Raw genomic sequence first — 18,409 nt, forward strand, 5'->3', positions numbered from 1 at the left:
ATTTGATTTGACAGTCTGATTTTTGTGTTATTACTATTAGGAAAATGTCTTTTTAGATAAACTCCTGTCACTTTCTTTCTGTGTTTCTGTGTGGTGAAATTTCACTTATCTGTCAATTTTTCCTGAAGCGGTCTCCTTGGCCTTGCTGAGCTATCTCTCACTCCTCTGTGGATGAGGTGTCTCCCTGTTTTGACTCAGGGAGCTGTCTCTCATGGTCCCCTTTCTGTGTGTCATCAGTGAGCTAAATTCCTCTGCTACTGAATGCCATTTCTCTCTCTGTCAGCTCAGTTTCTCCCCCTCTGGTCTCTGTCATCTCTCCTCACGCTGCCTGTGTCACATTCTGAGGTAAAATCAGAGAGGGCTTGCCTCTTCAGCTGGAGGGGCGTTCCCAACCTCTGTAACTGACACCCGCCCCCTGACTGAGAGCAGAACAGCCATCTTGAGTGCTGGCTGCTTGCTCTGTGTAAATACAGCCTGTGCCAGCACTAATTCTCATAGCTGATGCTGGCCAGGAATAAAAATACATGTTTTTTTTTTTAAATTAAAGAAGCTGCACTATTTGTAGCAGGGCTACATTTTTCCCCCTTTTTTTTTTTAAATTGTAGTCCCTTACAATTCTCTAAGAAATCACTTCGCGTAACACAATACATCGCTCAAATACAGTAAGCAAGACTTTATCTCCTCTATTGCCATATAAATTCTTCTTGTAGATAGCGTTTAGGAGGAAGTCCAAAATTCTCTCTGGACGATCTCCTTAAGGAACCCTCAGGTTCTAACTCAGGAGAACCCTCAACCTGCTGGTCAGCATCACTCCCCTTCTCACTCTCTACTGAGCTTCCAGAACTCTCCTCCCTGAGACCCGAAACATCTTGCCACTCATCAACAGGATGAACCAAATTTTGGTCTCTATTTCTCTGAGCCTGGGGTGTAAGACCACTGGAGAGCTCCACTGGGACCCAACAAGGGACCATTTCTTCCAGTTCCATTTCACAATTCTTAGATTTTCCAAAAGGCTTAGGTTCTGACATCAATTTTAAAAGAGCCCCATTCACTCTTTTAATGGGGCCCGTGCCATCCATCTTCTGAACATCATACACTGGAATGTCTGTTGAAGGCTGATTTACTATTTTCCACAAATCAGCACCCCATCTTGATGTCAACTTTCCTTTCTCATGTGTTCCTTTGTTTCGGAGTAAGACAATGTCTCCGACCTGAAAATTCCACCTCCTTTCAAAAGTTTCAGATTCTTTTTCATTACTACGCCGTACCAAGTCATACATCTCTTGTACTCTATTTTTGTGGTTCTCAACCCATTCTTGCATAGTCCTTGAAGTTTGATCCCCCTCTAACCTTCCGCACAAAACATCCAGAGGTCCTCCATCTTCCCTTCCAAAGAACAAATGGAAAGGAGCATAACCAGTAGCGTCATGCACAGTGTGATTATAGGCCCAGACTAACTCTTTAATATATACCGGCCAACGTTGTTTCTTTTCTTGTTCCAGGGACCGTATCTTCTGTATCAGGGTGCGGTTGAAACGTTCACAGACTCCATTCCCTTGAGGATGATACGGTGTAGTATGCAATTTTTTTATGTTATAGAGCTGACATAACTCCTGCATCAAACGACTTTCAAAACACGGACCCTGGTCCGAATGGATCCGCTGAGGACAGCCATAAGTTTGTATAAAGTCATTCCAGAGGTGTTTGGCAGCTGTTACTGCTGTTTGGTCTCTAGTTGGTACGGCTACAGCAAATTTTGTGAAATGGTCAATCATGACCAACACGCTACTTCGTCCGTCTTGAGCAGTATCCAGAGACAAAAAATCAACTGCCACCACTTCCAAAGGTGCGCTGGTCCTCCATTTTACCAAAGGGAGTTTTGGCTCAGTGCCTTGATTGGTGTTGCATGTCAGACATTCTCTGCATACTTTCTTAATTACCCCTTCCATCTGTAGACAGTAAAATCTCTTTCGGAAACACCAGGCTATTTTCTCAGGCCCTGGGTGCCCTAATTTTTCATGCAGAGTGGTGATAACTTTGCTTGCTACATCCCGAGTCAACACTATCTGACTTCACACATTCTGCCAATTTTTCAACCGCACCTTTCTGACCAGCAAATTGTTCTCCACTCTTAAGCGATCCCACTGCCTAAGCAGTTTTTGGCCCTCCTCCGTCCAATTGACTCTTTGTATTCTCTTTGGCCATACTTGTGCTCTGACCTTTTCTTTCAATGGTTTGAGAATATGATCTTCTTCCTGCAATTTTTCCCACTCTGCTGAGGAGGACTCAATAACTTCCATCATGTTTACCATCAACTCATCCTCATTTTCTTTCGACATGTGACTAGCTTTTTCCTTAATCCCAAACAGGGGTACTTCAACTTCTTCCAGATCTTCATCTCTCTCCCTTCCAGCAGGTTCATATGGGAATCTCGATAATGCATCTGCACAGCCATTGATTCTTCCTGGTCTGTACTTAATAGTAAATTGGAACTTGGCTAATCTGGCTACCCACCGTTGTTCCATCGCTCCTAATTTAGCTGTTTGAAGGTATGCTACGGGATTATTGTCGGTGTAAATGGTAAATTTTACTCCATTCAAGTACTCACTGAATTTCTCCGTGACGGCCCATACCACTGCCAACAATTCTAGCCGGAAAGAACTGTAATTTGCTGGATTTTTCTCAGTCTCTCTGAGACTACGACTCGCAAAAGCTATTACTCGTTCTTTTCCTCCTTTTTCCTGAGTCAGTACTGCACCTAAGCCCTGATTACTAGCATCAGTATACAAACGAAAAGGAAGGTGGAAATCCGCGAAGTCCAGTATCAGAGAAGATTCGATTTCGGCTTTTAATTCATCAAAAGCTTTTTGCTGTTCAGTGTTCCAGCAGACAGTATCATTTTTTTTTCTCAGTTGAGCCCCTTTTAGAATAAAATGCAAAGGACGAGCCTTCTGTGCAAAATGCGGTATAAATCTTCGATAGTAACTTGCTATCCCTAAAAATGCTCGTACCTCCCGGATAGTAGTAGGAACTGGCCATTCCTTAATCAATTTCACTTTTTCTGGGTTTGGCTTGACGCCTTCTTTGGAAATAACATGCCCCAAGAAATTAACCTCCGGCTTGAATAGATGACACTTACTAGGCTTCAACTTCAGTCCATATGACCTGAGCTTCTGGAATACCACATCCAGGTGCTGAATATGTTGATGAAAATCAGTGGAATATACAATGATGTCATCCAAATAGATCAGCACATGTTCAAAATTAAACTCGCCCAAACAGCTCTCCATCAGTCTTTGGAATGTAGCTGGGGCGTTCGTCAATCCGAACGGCATTCTCTTGAATTGATAAAGTCCCATGGGTGTAGTAAAAGCGGTCTTTTCCTGATCTTTTTTGTCAACTAAAATTTGCCAGTAACCACTACAAAGATCTAGAGTAGAGAACACTTTAGCTTTCCCCAAAGCCAGTAATGAGTCCTCTATCCTCGGAAGGGGATAGGCATCCTTAATAGTCACTGAATTCAACTTTCTGTAATCTACACAAAACCTCAGACTACCATCCTTTTTCTTCACTAACACAATGGGAGCTGCCCAGGGACTACTGCTAGGTTCTATTACATTAGCCGCCAACATCTGTTCTAACATCTGCTTAACTTCTTGGAACAAATTAGGAGGGATATATCTATATCTTTCTCTGATGGGGCCAGCTGTATCTGTTCTAATCTCATGACGAATCTTATCAGAGCATCCAAGATCACTTTCATCAATAGAAAAAACTTCTTTATTCCTCTCAAACAACTGATTCAATGCAGACTTCTCATTATCATTCAGTTGTTCAACATCCAATACTACTGTTTGGGAAATTTTCTCTCCATTCCATTCTTGCGCTTTAGTATCAGAGTCCGTTGACATTATCCGACATGAGCAAAGATTTTTTCCTTTCTCTTCCACTTGCACTTCCTTACCACCTACACTTTCCACCGGACACACATCGGCCAACCAAGCACCCGAAGGTATATGTACAGTGTCTTTTCCCCAATTTGACATTCGGATAGGAACTTGCCCATTTTTCACCGTGGCTACTGTCTTTGCTACAGTAATATCTAATCTCGGATTCACTGGTTCTACCATCACCGTCAGACCTGCAATTTGACAGTTGGAACACACAGCCACCTGCATGACTACCTCAGACCTAGGGGGAACAGACAAACCCTTCTCACAGGGTGCTCTTATCACTCCAATCCTCCCCTTACAACGCTTGGCATTTCGAATAGCACTACATGTTTTTATCAAATTTTGAAATATTCGTCTCTCTTCTTGTTGCTGGGAAACCTTTTGCCAATACCGATGTCCATATTGCGAAAATAATCGTCCATCCAGATCCTGAAGAATATTCATTCCAACAATTATTGGGGTTTCTGAGGATGGCTGTCCCTTTATCACCATTATACCCCTTTTCCCCAACTGTTCCTCACCAATTTCCACATCCATCCAAATAATTCCTTTGACTGGGATGGGCAAATTATTGGCTGCTGCCAGCTCAATCCAAGACACCTCCAAATCCTGAATTTTTCCAGGAAAATTCCTTGTAAAATACGCCTCTGAAATGGTAGTCACTTGGGATCCTGTGTCTAACAAGCCATTAACCTCTTTCCCTTCTAACTTAATTTTAATAAAAGGACAATTTCCTACTACTGGCCCTGTCTCCTGCTGCACATAGGTCTGAGTAGCCATTCCCAACGTCCGACCTTCAACCCTAGGAGGCTCTAGTTTAAATTCTGATTGCTTCCATTGCGAGCATATCGTTGAGGTCTAGGACAATTACGGGCAAAATGTCCCTCTCTTCGGCAGTTCCAGCAAGTGAATGGTTGGTCATTTCTATTCTGAGTAGATTCCCTGGGCCCATGGTATTCTTCTCGTCTGACTTCTTGGCGTAATCTTAACTTAGCAATATCTTCTTGCATCTGCTTCAAAATGTGACCTAACTCAATGGCCTCTTCCCCCTTTTTACTGGCAGAGGTATGGGCGGTATGTCTATTCTCACTTTCCTTTTCCTTTGCATCAGAATTTGGTTGTCGCATAGCCAATTGAGTAATTTCCTCCTCTTGTTGATATTTAATAGCTAGTCGTTGGACTGATTGAAAGGAAATTGCAGGGTCTAGTTCTAACTTATTCTTTACTGCCCTTCTTACTACATGGCTCCGTAATCCCAGCACAAACTGATCTTTCAGCCAGGAAGACATCCCGTTGTCCTGGTAAGTATCCTCCGCTTCTTCCTTTTTTTGTATAGCTCTCATCAGTTCTTGTAGGGCATTAGCAAACTGAGGTATGCTCTCCTGCTCCTGCTGGGTTCGATCCATGAACCTCTTCCGCACTACGTGTAGGTCAGAGGGGTCCCCATATATTTCTTCAAGTATCTCCAAAATGTCTTCTAAACTCACAGGAAGATCCCGACTGGCATTAATTATTGTTTTCCGTGCATCACCCTCAGAAGCTAAAATGGCTACTTCCCGATGCATATCAACTGGAACTTTATATGCTTTGATAGCACTTTGAATACGCTCTGCCCAATCTCTCAGAGGCATATTATTGCCAGTAAATTTAGGTAAGTAGGTAGCTAAAATACCAATAGGAGTCATAGTCATAGACATGGTAAAATCTACATTCTCCCTTGATAGAGCTCTCTCAGCGGATCCCTCACCCATAGCTGGTACGTCTGACCCCAGGTTCTCTCCTGGTCTATTGATGTCAGAGTCCATCCTGCCGACTGCGCCAAAATGTAACCGACCAATCGATTACTATCACAAAGAGAGAGTTCCCTTATGACTCTTAAAGCGGAAGGACAGTGACTGACCAGGAGGATAAATTGGTGAAAAATAACAATTATTTTTATTTGGCAAACAAAGGAATAATGTCCGCTGACATGCAGAACAAAAACACAAACCCCCAATTTAAATCCTCAATACTCAGACCACCCTTGAAATACACTAAACCCAATGCAGTAAAATAAGCAACAAATTCAGAGTTAACACTTCTTGCTTGAAGATCTAGCACCTGAAAAGAAAAAGGTTACTTCCTGAAATATCATTAGAGGCTACTACACTTGGACCTTGCTTGAAGTTCCTGCACCTGTAAGAAAAACAAAGAACAAAACACAGCAAATACACATTTCACAATACTTCATCAGACCTTTTTCTTCATCTCACTCTCAATACTCTATAGCGATACAGTTTTCTCTTTCCTATCTAAAAATATGTATGCATACATATATGTGAACAAATACACCTGAGAGAAACCAAATAGGAAATGGGCTAATGCTTCTGGTTGGGTAGATAAGTAGTGACTGACTAAGTAGTCCTTACTGTATGGTAATGACCCTAACAGTCTTCAGTTCCTTGCAAATGTCTTATCTAACCATACAGTGGCTATGAATTCATATTCATACTTAAGCCTGTATATGATCATGGAGCAGGGGTACCCCTTTAAAAGAACTGATGATAAGTTGCTGATTAAAGATCTTTTCCTGAAGCAGGTGATAGCTTATACTAACTTTCCTTTACTTTATATGCAGCACACTCCAAGATGCCAGATCAATAACTCTGAAGTAAGTTTTTTCCCTTATTGTTCCTTTTAACGGTTAAACTCCACAAATATCTGACATTCTCTTTTTCTTTCTTTTTTTTTTCTTTCAGTTATCAAAGTTTTTCTTTTTCCTGTATGTCACATATGTAAGTATCAATTCTCTCCTTTTATTACTTCTCCCTGCAGGTTGGTTTAGGCTCTAAATGCAATCACTTCACTTGCAGAACACACAGAACACAGCAACAGATCTCTTCACAGGTAAGTTCCTATTTTTCTGCCATGAATTGATAAATTTCTTTCCTAATGTGTTATTCTCTTTTCTCCTCACAGAGAAATTAACACTCCAAAAAAAATTATCGTCAGGTAAGTGTCTTTTCCACTCATATCAGGCAGAGCCACACTGGGGATTATTCTTGAGGCATATGCACAGTCAATGTACAGAGCAATTGCATTCAAACACAGGCTGACTGGCTTTACTGTGGAGAGACAGATTAATAATCAGTACCAGTGAGTGCTCACACAGATTCTCTCACTGATCAGCTCTGTTGTGACAGGTAGGGAAACACAGTCATTGATTCACATTATACAGTACTCTGGTGTTGCTATGACAACATTTCTTTATTTTCTCCTCACACACACTGTATATATTATCTAACTGTAGAGAATCAGAAGAAGAAGATTTAGCTGATTTGATTTGACAGTCTGATTTTTGTGTTATTACTATTAGGAAAATGTCTTTTTAGATAAACTCCTGTCACTTTCTTTCTGTGTTTCTGTGTGGTGAAATTTCACTTATCTGTCAATTTTTCCTGAAGCGGTCTCCTTGGCCTTGCTGAGCTATCTCTCACTCCTCTGTGGATGAGGTGTCTCCCTGTTTTGACTCAGGGAGCTGTCTCTCATGGTCCCCTTTCTGTGTGTCATCAGTGAGCTAAATTCCTCTGCTACTGAATGCCATTTCTCTCTCTGTCAGCTCAGTTTCTCCCCCTCTGGTCTCTGTCATCTCTCCTCACGCTGCCTGTGTCACATTCTGAGGTAAAATCAGAGAGGGCTTGCCTCTTCAGCTGGAGGGGCGTTCCCAACCTCTGTAACTGACACCCGCCCCCTGACTGAGAGCAGAACAGCCATCTTGAGTGCTGGCTGCTTGCTCTGTGTAAATACAGCCTGTGCCAGCACTAATTCTCATAGCTGATGCTGGCCAGGAATAAAAATACATGTTTTTTTTTTTAAATTAAAGAAGCTGCACTATTTGTAGCAGGGCTACATTTTTCCCCCTTTTTTTTTTTTAAATTGTAGTCCCTTACAATTCTCTAAGAAATCACTTCGCGTAACACAATACATCGCTCAAATACAGTAAGCAAGACTTTATCTCCTCTATTGCCATATAAATTCTTCTTGTAGATAGCGTTTAGGAGGAAGTCCAAAATTCTCTCTGGACGATCTCCTTAAGGAACCCTCAGGTTCTAACTCAGGAGAACCCTCAACCTGCTGGTCAGCATCACTCCCCTTCTCACTCTCTACTGAGCTTCCAGAACTCTCCTCCCTGAGACCCGAAACATCTTGCCACTCATCAACAGGATGAACCAAATTTTGGTCTCTATTTCTCTGAGCCTGGGGTGTAAGACCACTGGAGAGCTCCACTGGTACCCAACAAGGGACCATTTCTTCCAGTTCCATTTCACAATTCTTAGATTTTCCAAAAGGCTTAGGTTCTGACATCAATTTTAAAAGAGCCCCATTCACTCTTTTAATGGGGCCCGTGCCATCCATCTTCTGAACATCATACACTGGAATGTCTGTTGAAGGCTGATTTACTATTTTCCACAAATCAGCACCCCATCTTGATGTCAACTTTCCTTTCTCATGTGTTCCTTTGTTTCGGAGTAAGACAATGTCTCCGACCTGAAAATTCCACCTCCTTTCAAAAGTTTCAGATTCTTTTTCATTACTACGCCGTACCAAGTCATACATCTCTTGTACTCTATTTTTGTGGTTCTCAACCCATTCTTGCATAGTCCTTGAAGTTTGATCCCCCTCTAACCTTCCGCACAAAACATCCAGAGGTCCTCCATCTTCCCTTCCAAAGAACAAATGGAAAGGAGCATAACCAGTAGCGTCATGCACAGTGTGATTATAGGCCCAGACTAACTCTTTAATATATACCGGCCAACGTTGTTTCTTTTCTTGTTCCAGGGACCGTATCTTCTGTATCAGGGTGCGGTTGAAACGTTCACAGACTCCATTCCCTTGAGGATGATACGGTGTAGTATGCAATTTTTTTATGTTATAGAGCTGACATAACTCCTGCATCAAACGACTTTCAAAACACGGACCCTGGTCCGAATGGATCCGCTGAGGACAGCCATAAGTTTGTATAAAGTCATTCCAAAGGTGTTTGGCAGCTGTTACTGCTGTTTGGTCTCTAGTTGGTACGGCTACAGCAAATTTTGTGAAATGGTCAATCATGACCAACACGCTACTTCGTCCGTCTTGAGCAGTATCCAGAGACAAAAAATCAACTGCCACCACTTCCAAAGGTGCGCTGGTCCTCCATTTTACCAAAGGGAGTTTTGGCTCAGTGCCTTGATTGGTGTTGCATGTCAGACATTCTCTGCATACTTTCTTAATTACCCCTTCCATCTGTAGACAGTAAAATCTCTTTCGGAAACACCAGGCTATTTTCTCAGGCCCTGGGTGCCCTAATTTTTCATGCAGAGTGGTGATAACTTTGCTTGCTACATCCCGAGTCAACACTATCTGACTTCGCACATTCTGCCAATTTTTCAACCGCACCTTTCTGACCAGCAAATTGTTCTCCACTCTTAAGCGATCCCACTGCCTAAGCAGTTTTTGGCCCTCCTCCGTCCAATTGACTCTTTGTATTCTCTTTGGCCATACTTGTGCTCTGACCTTTTCTTTCAATGGTTTGAGAATATGATCTTCTTCCTGCAATTTTTCCCACTCTGCTGAGGAGGACTCAATAACTTCCATCATGTTTACCATCAACTCATCCTCATTTTCTTTCGACATGTGACTAGCTTTTTCCTTAATCCCAAACAGGGGTACTTCAACTTCTTCCAGATCTTCATCTCTCTCCCTTCCAGCAGGTTCATATGGGAATCTCGATAATGCATCTGCACAGCCATTGATTCTTCCTGGTCTGTACTTAATAGTAAATTGGAACTTGGCTAATCTGGCTACCCACCGTTGTTCCATCGCTCCTAATTTAGCTGTTTGAAGGTATGCTACGGGATTATTGTCGGTGTAAATGGTAAATTTTACTCCATTCAAGTACTCACTGAATTTCTCCGTGACGGCCCATACCACTGCCAACAATTCTAGCCGGAAAGAACTGTAATTTGCTGGATTTTTCTCAGTCTCTCTGAGACTACGACTCGCAAAAGCTATTACTCGTTCTTTTCCTCCTTTTTCCTGAGTCAGTACTGCACCTAAGCCCTGATTACTAGCATCAGTATACAAACGAAAAGGAAGGTGGAAATCCGCGAAGTCCAGTATCAGAGAAGATTCGATTTCGGCTTTTAATTCATCAAAAGCTTTTTGCTGTTCAGTGTTCCAGCAGACAGTATCATTTTTTTTTCTCAGTTGAGCCCCTTTTAGAATAAAATGCAAAGGACGAGCCTTCTGTGCAAAATGCGGTATAAATCTTCGATAGTAACTTGCTATCCCTAAAAATGCTCGTACCTCCCGGATAGTAGTAGGAACTGGCCATTCCTTAATCAATTTCACTTTTTCTGGGTTTGGCTTGACGCCTTCTTTGGAAATAACATGCCCCAAGAAATTAACCTCCGGCTTGAATAGATGACACTTACTAGGCTTCAACTTCAGTCCATATGACCTGAGCTTCTGGAATACCACATCCAGGTGCTGAATATGTTGATGAAAATCAGTGGAATATACAATGATGTCATCCAAATAGATCAGCACATGTTCAAAATTAAACTCGCCCAAACAGCTCTCCATCAGTCTTTGGAATGTAGCTGGGGCGTTCGTCAATCCGAACGGCATTCTCTTGAATTGATAAAGTCCCATGGGTGTAGTAAAAGCGGTCTTTTCCTGATCTTTTTTGTCAACTAAAATTTGCCAGTAACCACTACAAAGATCTAGAGTAGAGAACACTTTAGCTTTCCCCAAAGCCAGTAATGAGTCCTCTATCCTCGGAAGGGGATAGGCATCCTTAATAGTCACTGAATTCAACTTTCTGTAATCTACACAAAACCTCAGACTACCATCCTTTTTCTTCACTAACACAATGGGAGCTGCCCAGGGACTACTGCTAGGTTCTATTACATTAGCCGCCAACATCTGTTCTAACATCTGCTTAACTTCTTGGAACAAATTAGGAGGGATATATCTATATCTTTCTCTGATGGGGCCAGCTGTATCTGTTCTAATCTCATGACGAATCTTATCAGAGCATCCAAGATCACTTTCATCAATAGAAAAAACTTCTTTATTCCTCTCAAACAACTGATTCAATGCAGACTTCTCATTATCATTCAGTTGTTCAACATCCAATACTACTGTTTGGGAAATTTTCTCTCCATTCCATTCTTGCGCTTTAGTATCAGAGTCCGTTGACATTATCCGACATGAGCAAAGATTTTTTCCTTTCTCTTCCACTTGCACTTCCTTACCACCTACACTTTCCACCGGACACACATCGGCCAACCAAGCACCCGAAGGTATATGTACAGTGTCTTTTCCCCAATTTGACATTCGGATAGGAACTTGCCCATTTTTCACCGTGGCTACTGTCTTTGCTACAGTAATATCTAATCTCGGATTCACTGGTTCTACCATCACCGTCAGACCTGCAATTTGACAGTTGGAACACACAGCCACCTGCATGACTACCTCAGACCTAGGGGGAACAGACAAACCCTTCTCACAGGGTGCTCTTATCACTCCAATCCTCCCCTTACAACGCTTGGCATTTCGAATAGCACTACATGTTTTTATCAAATTTTGAAATATTCGTCTCTCTTCTTGTTGCTGGGAAACCTTTTGCCAATACCGATGTCCATATTGCGAAAATAATCGTCCATCCAGATCCTGAAGAATATTCATTCCAACAATTATTGGGGTTTCTGAGGATGGCTGTCCCTTTATCACCATTATACCCCTTTTCCCCAACTGTTCCTCACCAATTTCCACATCCATCCAAATAATTCCTTTGACTGGGATGGGCAAATTATTGGCTGCTGCCAGCTCAATCCAAGACACCTCCAAATCCTGAATTTTTCCAGGAAAATTCCTTGTAAAATACGCCTCTGAAATGGTAGTCACTTGGGATCCTGTGTCTAACAAGCCATTAACCTCTTTCCCTTCTAACTTAATTTTAATAAAAGGACAATTTCCTACTACTGGCCCTGTCTCCTGCTGCACATAGGTCTGAGTAGCCATTCCCAACGTCCGACCTTCAACCCTAGGAGGCTCTAGTTTAAATTCTGATTGCTTCCATTGCGAGCATATCGTTGAGGTCTAGGACAATTACGGGCAAAATGTCCCTCTCTTCGGCAGTTCCAGCAAGTGAATGGTTGGTCATTTCTATTCTGAGTAGATTCCCTGGGCCCATGGTATTCTTCTCGTCTGACTTCTTGGCGTAATCTTAACTTAGCAATATCTTCTTGCATCTGCTTCAAAATGTGACCTAACTCAATGGCCTCTTCCCCCTTTTTACTGGCAGAGGTATGGGCGGTATGTCTATTCTCACTTTCCTTTTCCTTTGCATCAGAATTTGGTTGTCGCATAGCCAATTGAGTAATTTCCTCCTCTTGTTGATATTTAATAGCTAGTCGTTGGACTGATTGAAAGGAAATTGCAGGGTCTAGTTCTAACTTATTCTTTACTGCCCTTCTTACTACATGGCTCCGTAATCCCAGCACAAACTGATCTTTCAGCCAGGAAGACATCCCGTTGTCCTGGTAAGTATCCTCCGCTTCTTCCTTTTTTTGTATAGCTCTCATCAGTTCTTGTAGGGCATTAGCAAACTGAGGTATGCTCTCCTGCTCCTGCTGGGTTCGATCCATGAACCTCTTCCGCACTACGTGTAGGTCAGAGGGGTCCCCATATATTTCTTCAAGTATCTCCAAAATGTCTTCTAAACTCACAGGAAGATCCCGACTGGCATTAATTATTGTTTTCCGTGCATCACCCTCAGAAGCTAAAATGGCTACTTCCCGATGCATATCAACTGGAACTTTATATGCTTTGATAGCACTTTGAATACGCTCTGCCCAATCTCTCAGAGGCATATTATTGCCAGTAAATTTAGGTAAGTAGGTAGCTAAAATACCAATAGGAGTCATAGTCATAGACATGGTAAAATCTACATTCTCCCTTGATAGAGCTCTCTCAGCGGATCCCTCACCCATAGCTGGTACGTCTGACCCCAGGTTCTCTCCTGGTCTATTGATGTCAGAGTCCATCCTGCCGACTGCGCCAAAATGTAACCGACCAATCGATTACTATCACAAAGAGAGAGTTCCCTTATGACTCTTAAAGCGGAAGGACAGTGACTGACCAGGAGGATAAATTGGTGAAAAATAACAATTATTTTTATTTGGCAAACAAAGGAATAATGTCCGCTGACATGCAGAACAAAAACACAAACCCCCAATTTAAATCCTCAATACTCAGACCACCCTTGAAATACACTAAACCCAATGCAGTAAAATAAGCAACAAATTCAGAGTTAACACTTCTTGCTTGAAGATCTAGCACCTGAAAAGAAAAAGGTTACTTCCTGAAATATCATTAGAGGCTACTACACTTGGACCTTGCTTGAAGTTCCTGCACCTGTAAGAAAAACAAAGAACAAAACACAGCAAATACACATTTCACAATACTTCATCAGACCTTTTTCTTCATCTCACTCTCAATACTCTATAGCGATACAGTTTTCTCTTTCCTATCTAAAAATATGTATGCATACATATATGTGAACAAATACACCTGAGAGAAACCAAATAGGAAATGGGCTAATGCTTCTGGTTGGGTAGATAAGTAGTGACTGACTAAGTAGTCCTTACTGTATGGTAATGACCCTAACAGTCTTCAGTTCCTTGCAAATGTCTTATCTAACCATACAGTGGCTATGAATTCATATTCATACTTAAGCCTGTATATGATCATGGAGCAGGGGTACCCCTTTAAAAGAACTGATGATAAGTTGCTGATTAAAGATCTTTTCCTGAAGCAGGTGATAGCTTATACTAACTTTCCTTTACTTTATATGCAGCACACTCCAAGATGCCAGATCAATAACTCTGAAGTAAGTTTTTTCCCTTATTGTTCCTTTTAACGGTTAAACTCCACAAATATCTGACATTCTCTTTTTCTTTCTTTTTTTTTTCTTTCAGTTATCAAAGTTTTTCTTTTTCCTGTATGTCACATATGTAAGTATCAATTCTCTCCTTTTATTACTTCTCCCTGCAGGTTGGTTTAGGCTCTAAATGCAATCACTTCACTTGCAGAACACACAGAACACAGCAACAGATCTCTTCACAGGTAAGTTCCTATTTTTCTGCCATGAATTGATAAATTTCTTTCCTAATGTGTTATTCTCTTTTCTCCTCACAGAGAAATTAACACTCCAAAAAAAATTATCGTCAGGTAAGTGTCTTTTCCACTCATATCAGGCAGAGCCACACTGGGGATTATTCTTGAGGCATATGCACAGTCAATGTACAGAGCAATTGCATTCAAACACAGGCTGACTGGCTTTACTGTGGAGAGACAGATTAATAATCAGTACCAGTGAGTGCTCACACAGATTCTCTCACTGATCAGCTCTGTTGTGACAGGTAGGGAAACACAGTCATTGATTCACATTATACAGTACTCTGGTGTTGCTATGACAACATTTCTTTATTTTCTCCTCACACACACTGTATATATTATCTAACTGTAGAGAATCAGAAGAAGAAGATTTAGCTGATTTGATTTGACAGTCTGATTTTTGTGTTATTACTATTAGGAAAATGTCTTTTTAGATAAACTCCTGTCACTTTCTTTCTGTGTTTCTGTGTGGTGAAATTTCACTTATCTGTCAATTTTTCCTGAAGCGGTCTCCTTGGCCTTGCTGAGCTATCTCTCACTCCTCTGTGGATGAGGTGTCTCCCTGTTTTGACTCAGGGAGCTGTCTCTCATGGTCCCCTTTCTGTGTGTCATCAGTGAGCTAAATTCCTCTGCTACTGAATGCCATTTCTCTCTCTGTCAGCTCAGTTTCTCCCCCTCTGGTCTCTGTCATCTCTCCTCACGCTGCCTGTGTCACATTCTGAGGTAAAATCAGCGAGGGCTTGCCTCTTCAGCTGGAGGGGCGTTCCCAACCTCTGTAACTGACACCCGCCCCCTGACTGAGAGCAGAACAGCCATCTTGAGTGCTGGCTGCTTGCTCTGTGTAAATACAGCCTGTGCCAGCACTAATTCTCATAGCTGATGCTGGCCAGGAATAAAAATACATGTTTTTTTTTTTAAATTAAAGAAGCTGCACTATTTGTAGCAGGGCTACACAGGGAAGGCAAAAAAACTTACAAGGCCTGCGCCAATTAGCCTTAAAAGGGAAAAATTCCTTCCCGACTCCTGATGGCAGTCAGATAAATCCCTAAATCTACTCTCCCAGGAATTATCTAGTCATTATAGCTAGGGATGGTCACTGGATTCCACGGAATTAAAATTTCTGCGATTCCGGACGGAATTTGGTGATTCCGTTCCGTTGCGACGGAACGGAATTGCTATATCATTATGGCGGAATTTCCGCGGAAAAATGTGGAATTCCGTGGTATTCTGCGGAATGCAAATTTTTTTTGCCACCGAACGGACTTCTACCTAGAAATAAGATTTTCTGCTCGACAGCCTTCCTTACATAGTTACATAGTTACATAGTTATTTTGGTTGAAAAAAGACATACGTCCATCGAGTTCAACCAGTACAAGGTACAACTCCAGCCTGCTCCCTCACATATCCCTGTTGATCCAGAGGAAGGCGAAAAAACCCTTACAAGGCATGAAAACCCTTACAAGGCATGAGAATCTGGATCAGCAGGACTTATTATCCTTATTATCCTTATTACCTTCCTTCCCCTCGGAGGAGGGTCTTGTCTTCCAGGGAATTGAAGGATTTCAAAAGCCAGCTTATATACATTGGCCGGGAATTGAACCCAGGTCTAGTGCTTGGTAGACAGCTCTCCTCACCGCTATACCACCACCAACACTACATGCTGAAGCCAGCCTAGCATGTACCATTATGATATATCCAAGAGAAAAATGAGCTTGCTTAGGGATTTGTAGGATGTCAAAAGCCAACTCACATACATTGGCCGGGAATCGAACCTAGGCCTACCGCTGTGTAGGCTGCTATCCTAACCATTATACCACCAACACAACACACTACAATGCTACATGCTGAAGCCAGCCTAGCTCTTCATTTACTATACAACATTCACTGAAATCAAAACGTGGACAGTACAATACATGTGTTATGTAAGTAGATCAAGTATTTATCTACTTATAAATGTGTTTTTTTTCCCTGGCATAGTATGGCTAATCCTACTGCTTGAAGACTTGCTATAGGTTTCTATTGGGACACAGGGTTACTGCTGCTTGGCCAGCAGGTGGATTTCCTCAGTTTTTCCAGCTCCCAGTCCAACACTGCTAACGAGGCTTCCCTCTTTGTCCTCTGGTCTCCTGTTGCAGCTCACAGAACCTCCAAAATCACCAGCAATGGCTTGTCAGTAATATTATCGGGGCCACGCTCCTCTTGTCGGGGCCTATGGCCCCTGCACAAGTATGGCTGCGCCTTCGCAGTAACCTGGAGCAGCTCTTGCATTGCGCAGGTGCAGCTATGCTTGTGTGGCTGCAGCACGGCGGCACTCGTGTCAGAAAGGCGTGGCCCCGATCAGCTGGAGGGTAAGCCAGACACAACGGGGAACCAGAGAACAGTGAGGGAACCATCATAAGGATCCAGAGGCTTCCCTCTCCTTAGGTAAGTATATGTTTCTGAACCTGGGCTTCCGCTCAGGTTCTCTGTATCAGACCACTGCACAGTATTGAGCCTAGACCAGTCAATAGTGCCTCATCAAGTAATTTGAGAACTTGCACTGTCAGCTACAGTACCTCACTGCTTGTCACTGTGCAGAAATAATTATCAATAATAGTGTTGTAAAACGCATACATGTAATTAATGCACCAGGAAATTTGGCGCAGGGTAAAAATGAAAAACGGCTTACCCTGCTCCTGAAAAAGCGTTCATCACTATTACCCCTCCAGGCCGCCATTGAAACTGGGGAAAGACATAATTCGGCTTTCAGCTATTCCTGGCGGTCAAATTACTCTGCTTTTACCGTAATTTGGGCTCCTTCTTTTGCCAGCGCCCAAATTACTGACTAAGGGCCGCTATAGCTGTAATTTACATAGTGGCCTATGGCGGCGTCTGCACCACCCACATTTCCAGCACTGTTTTTGCCTGATTTGGTTGTAAAACCCACTAAAGCATATTTAAATGGCTCTCACTCTTTCAGCACCCATCCCCCACCAGCCCTCCCACACTGAATGTAACTAGAGGTAGAAACACACATACTGAGATACATCAATATTGTTCTCCCCAAAGAGACAGATGTCTACCGCTGCCCACCCACTGCTTTGAGTCTAAATTGCTTTTAAAGGAAAATTCAATACCCCTACACAATCACACAGATCTGGAGATAAAGAAGCAACCTATCTACCAATATTGAACTGTACTTTACAAGTACACCTTTATGCTGGGAATACACTACGCAATCCGGCGGCTCGATTAGCCGCCGGATCGACTCCTGCCGCGTCCCTGCTCGTCCCTGCGGGCGCCCGGATCAATTCCCCCTCGTCCCCGAGGGCGCTTCTTATCTTCTCTTCGTTTCTCTTCCATTGTCCGCCCGCGGGGATCAAGCGCTGAATCGATCCGTTGCGTCATTGGACACGTCGGCAATTATCAATCGAGCCATCAGCGGCTCAATTGATAAGAAAAAAAATGCAGTGTATGCCCAGCATTAGTGTGCGCAATACCAAAAGAAATAGAAGGAAGGTACATGAAAGGCATCTTTATCAAGATGTTGGCTCACAAAGCCATTAGAATTTGCTTTTATGGTGAATTGTACACCAAGTGATTCATGCCTTTTATACCTGCCACACAATGGCGTCAATTCACCAGAGGTTACCAACCTATTTATCTCTTGGGAGGTAATTTACCTCCTGTGATATCTCCAAATAGCAATTCTCCAGAAGTATAGGGGAAAATATCGGCAGAGAGAAATGCAAGAGATAAATGTGAGATAAGTATGAGATAAATAAGTGATAGTTAGTAGTTAGTTTTTCTCCAAATCACAATTCACCAGGGAAGAAAGGGGGTGTGGCCATTCGTTATTTTTTCATCTCTTTATCCCCTGAATGAACCTGGAGATATCGTGGTTTTCACACAGCAGCTGCTGCTGTGGAAGATGGAGCCTTTTGAGCTTACTCTGTTAGGCCTGGTGCACACCAAAAACCGCTAGCAGATCCGCAAAATGCTAGCAGATTTTGAAACGCTTTTTCTTATTTTTCTGTAGCGTTTCAGCTAGCATTTTGCGGTTTTGTGAAGCGTTTTTGGTGTAGTAGATTTCATGTATTGTTACAGTAAAGCTGTTACTGAACAGCTACTGTAACAAAAAACGCCTGGCAAACCGCTCTGAAGTGCCGTTTTTCAGAGCGGTTTGCGTTTTTCCTATACTTAACATTGAGGCCTCCCGCTCTGGTGTGCACCAGCCCATTGAAATACATTACCCAAGCGTATCCGCAGCC

At 42.5% G+C, this 18,409-nt stretch overlaps 1 protein-coding gene across 1 annotated transcript; it reads right to left on the reverse strand.

Moving 5' to 3' along the window:
- Positions 1 to 2,069: 2,069 nt before the first annotated feature.
- Positions 2,070 to 12,004, reverse strand: LOC137540754 (uncharacterized). The gene is made up of 4 exons (XM_068261934.1): positions 7,960 to 12,004; positions 6,073 to 6,122; positions 4,925 to 5,616; positions 2,070 to 4,811 (listed from the first exon to the last, which is right to left on the reverse strand). The coding sequence occupies exons 1-4, from the start codon at positions 12,000 to 12,002 to the stop codon at positions 2,073 to 2,075; spliced, it is 7,524 nt and encodes a 2,507-aa protein (XP_068118035.1). The 5' UTR covers positions 12,003 to 12,004; the 3' UTR covers positions 2,070 to 2,072.
- Positions 12,005 to 18,409: the final 6,405 nt, after the last annotated feature.

Source organism: Hyperolius riggenbachi, chromosome 1 (assembly GCF_040937935.1).
Source record: "Hyperolius riggenbachi isolate aHypRig1 chromosome 1, aHypRig1.pri, whole genome shotgun sequence".
Classification (NCBI taxonomy): Eukaryota; Metazoa; Chordata; class Amphibia; order Anura; family Hyperoliidae; genus Hyperolius; species Hyperolius riggenbachi.

Coding starts and splice junctions, on each gene's coding strand:
- LOC137540754 (XM_068261934.1), bottom strand. CDS start 12,002: ATGGCTACTCAGACCTATGTGCAGCAGGAGACAGGGCCAGTAGTAGGA. Junction 6,123..7,959: donor CTACAAGAAGAATTTATATG/GCAATAGAGGAG, acceptor TTACAGGTGCAG/GAACTTCAAGCAAGGTCCAA. Junction 5,617..6,072: donor CTCTAATGATATTTCAGGAA/GTAACCTTTTTC, acceptor TTGGTATTTTAG/CTACCTACTTACCTAAATTT.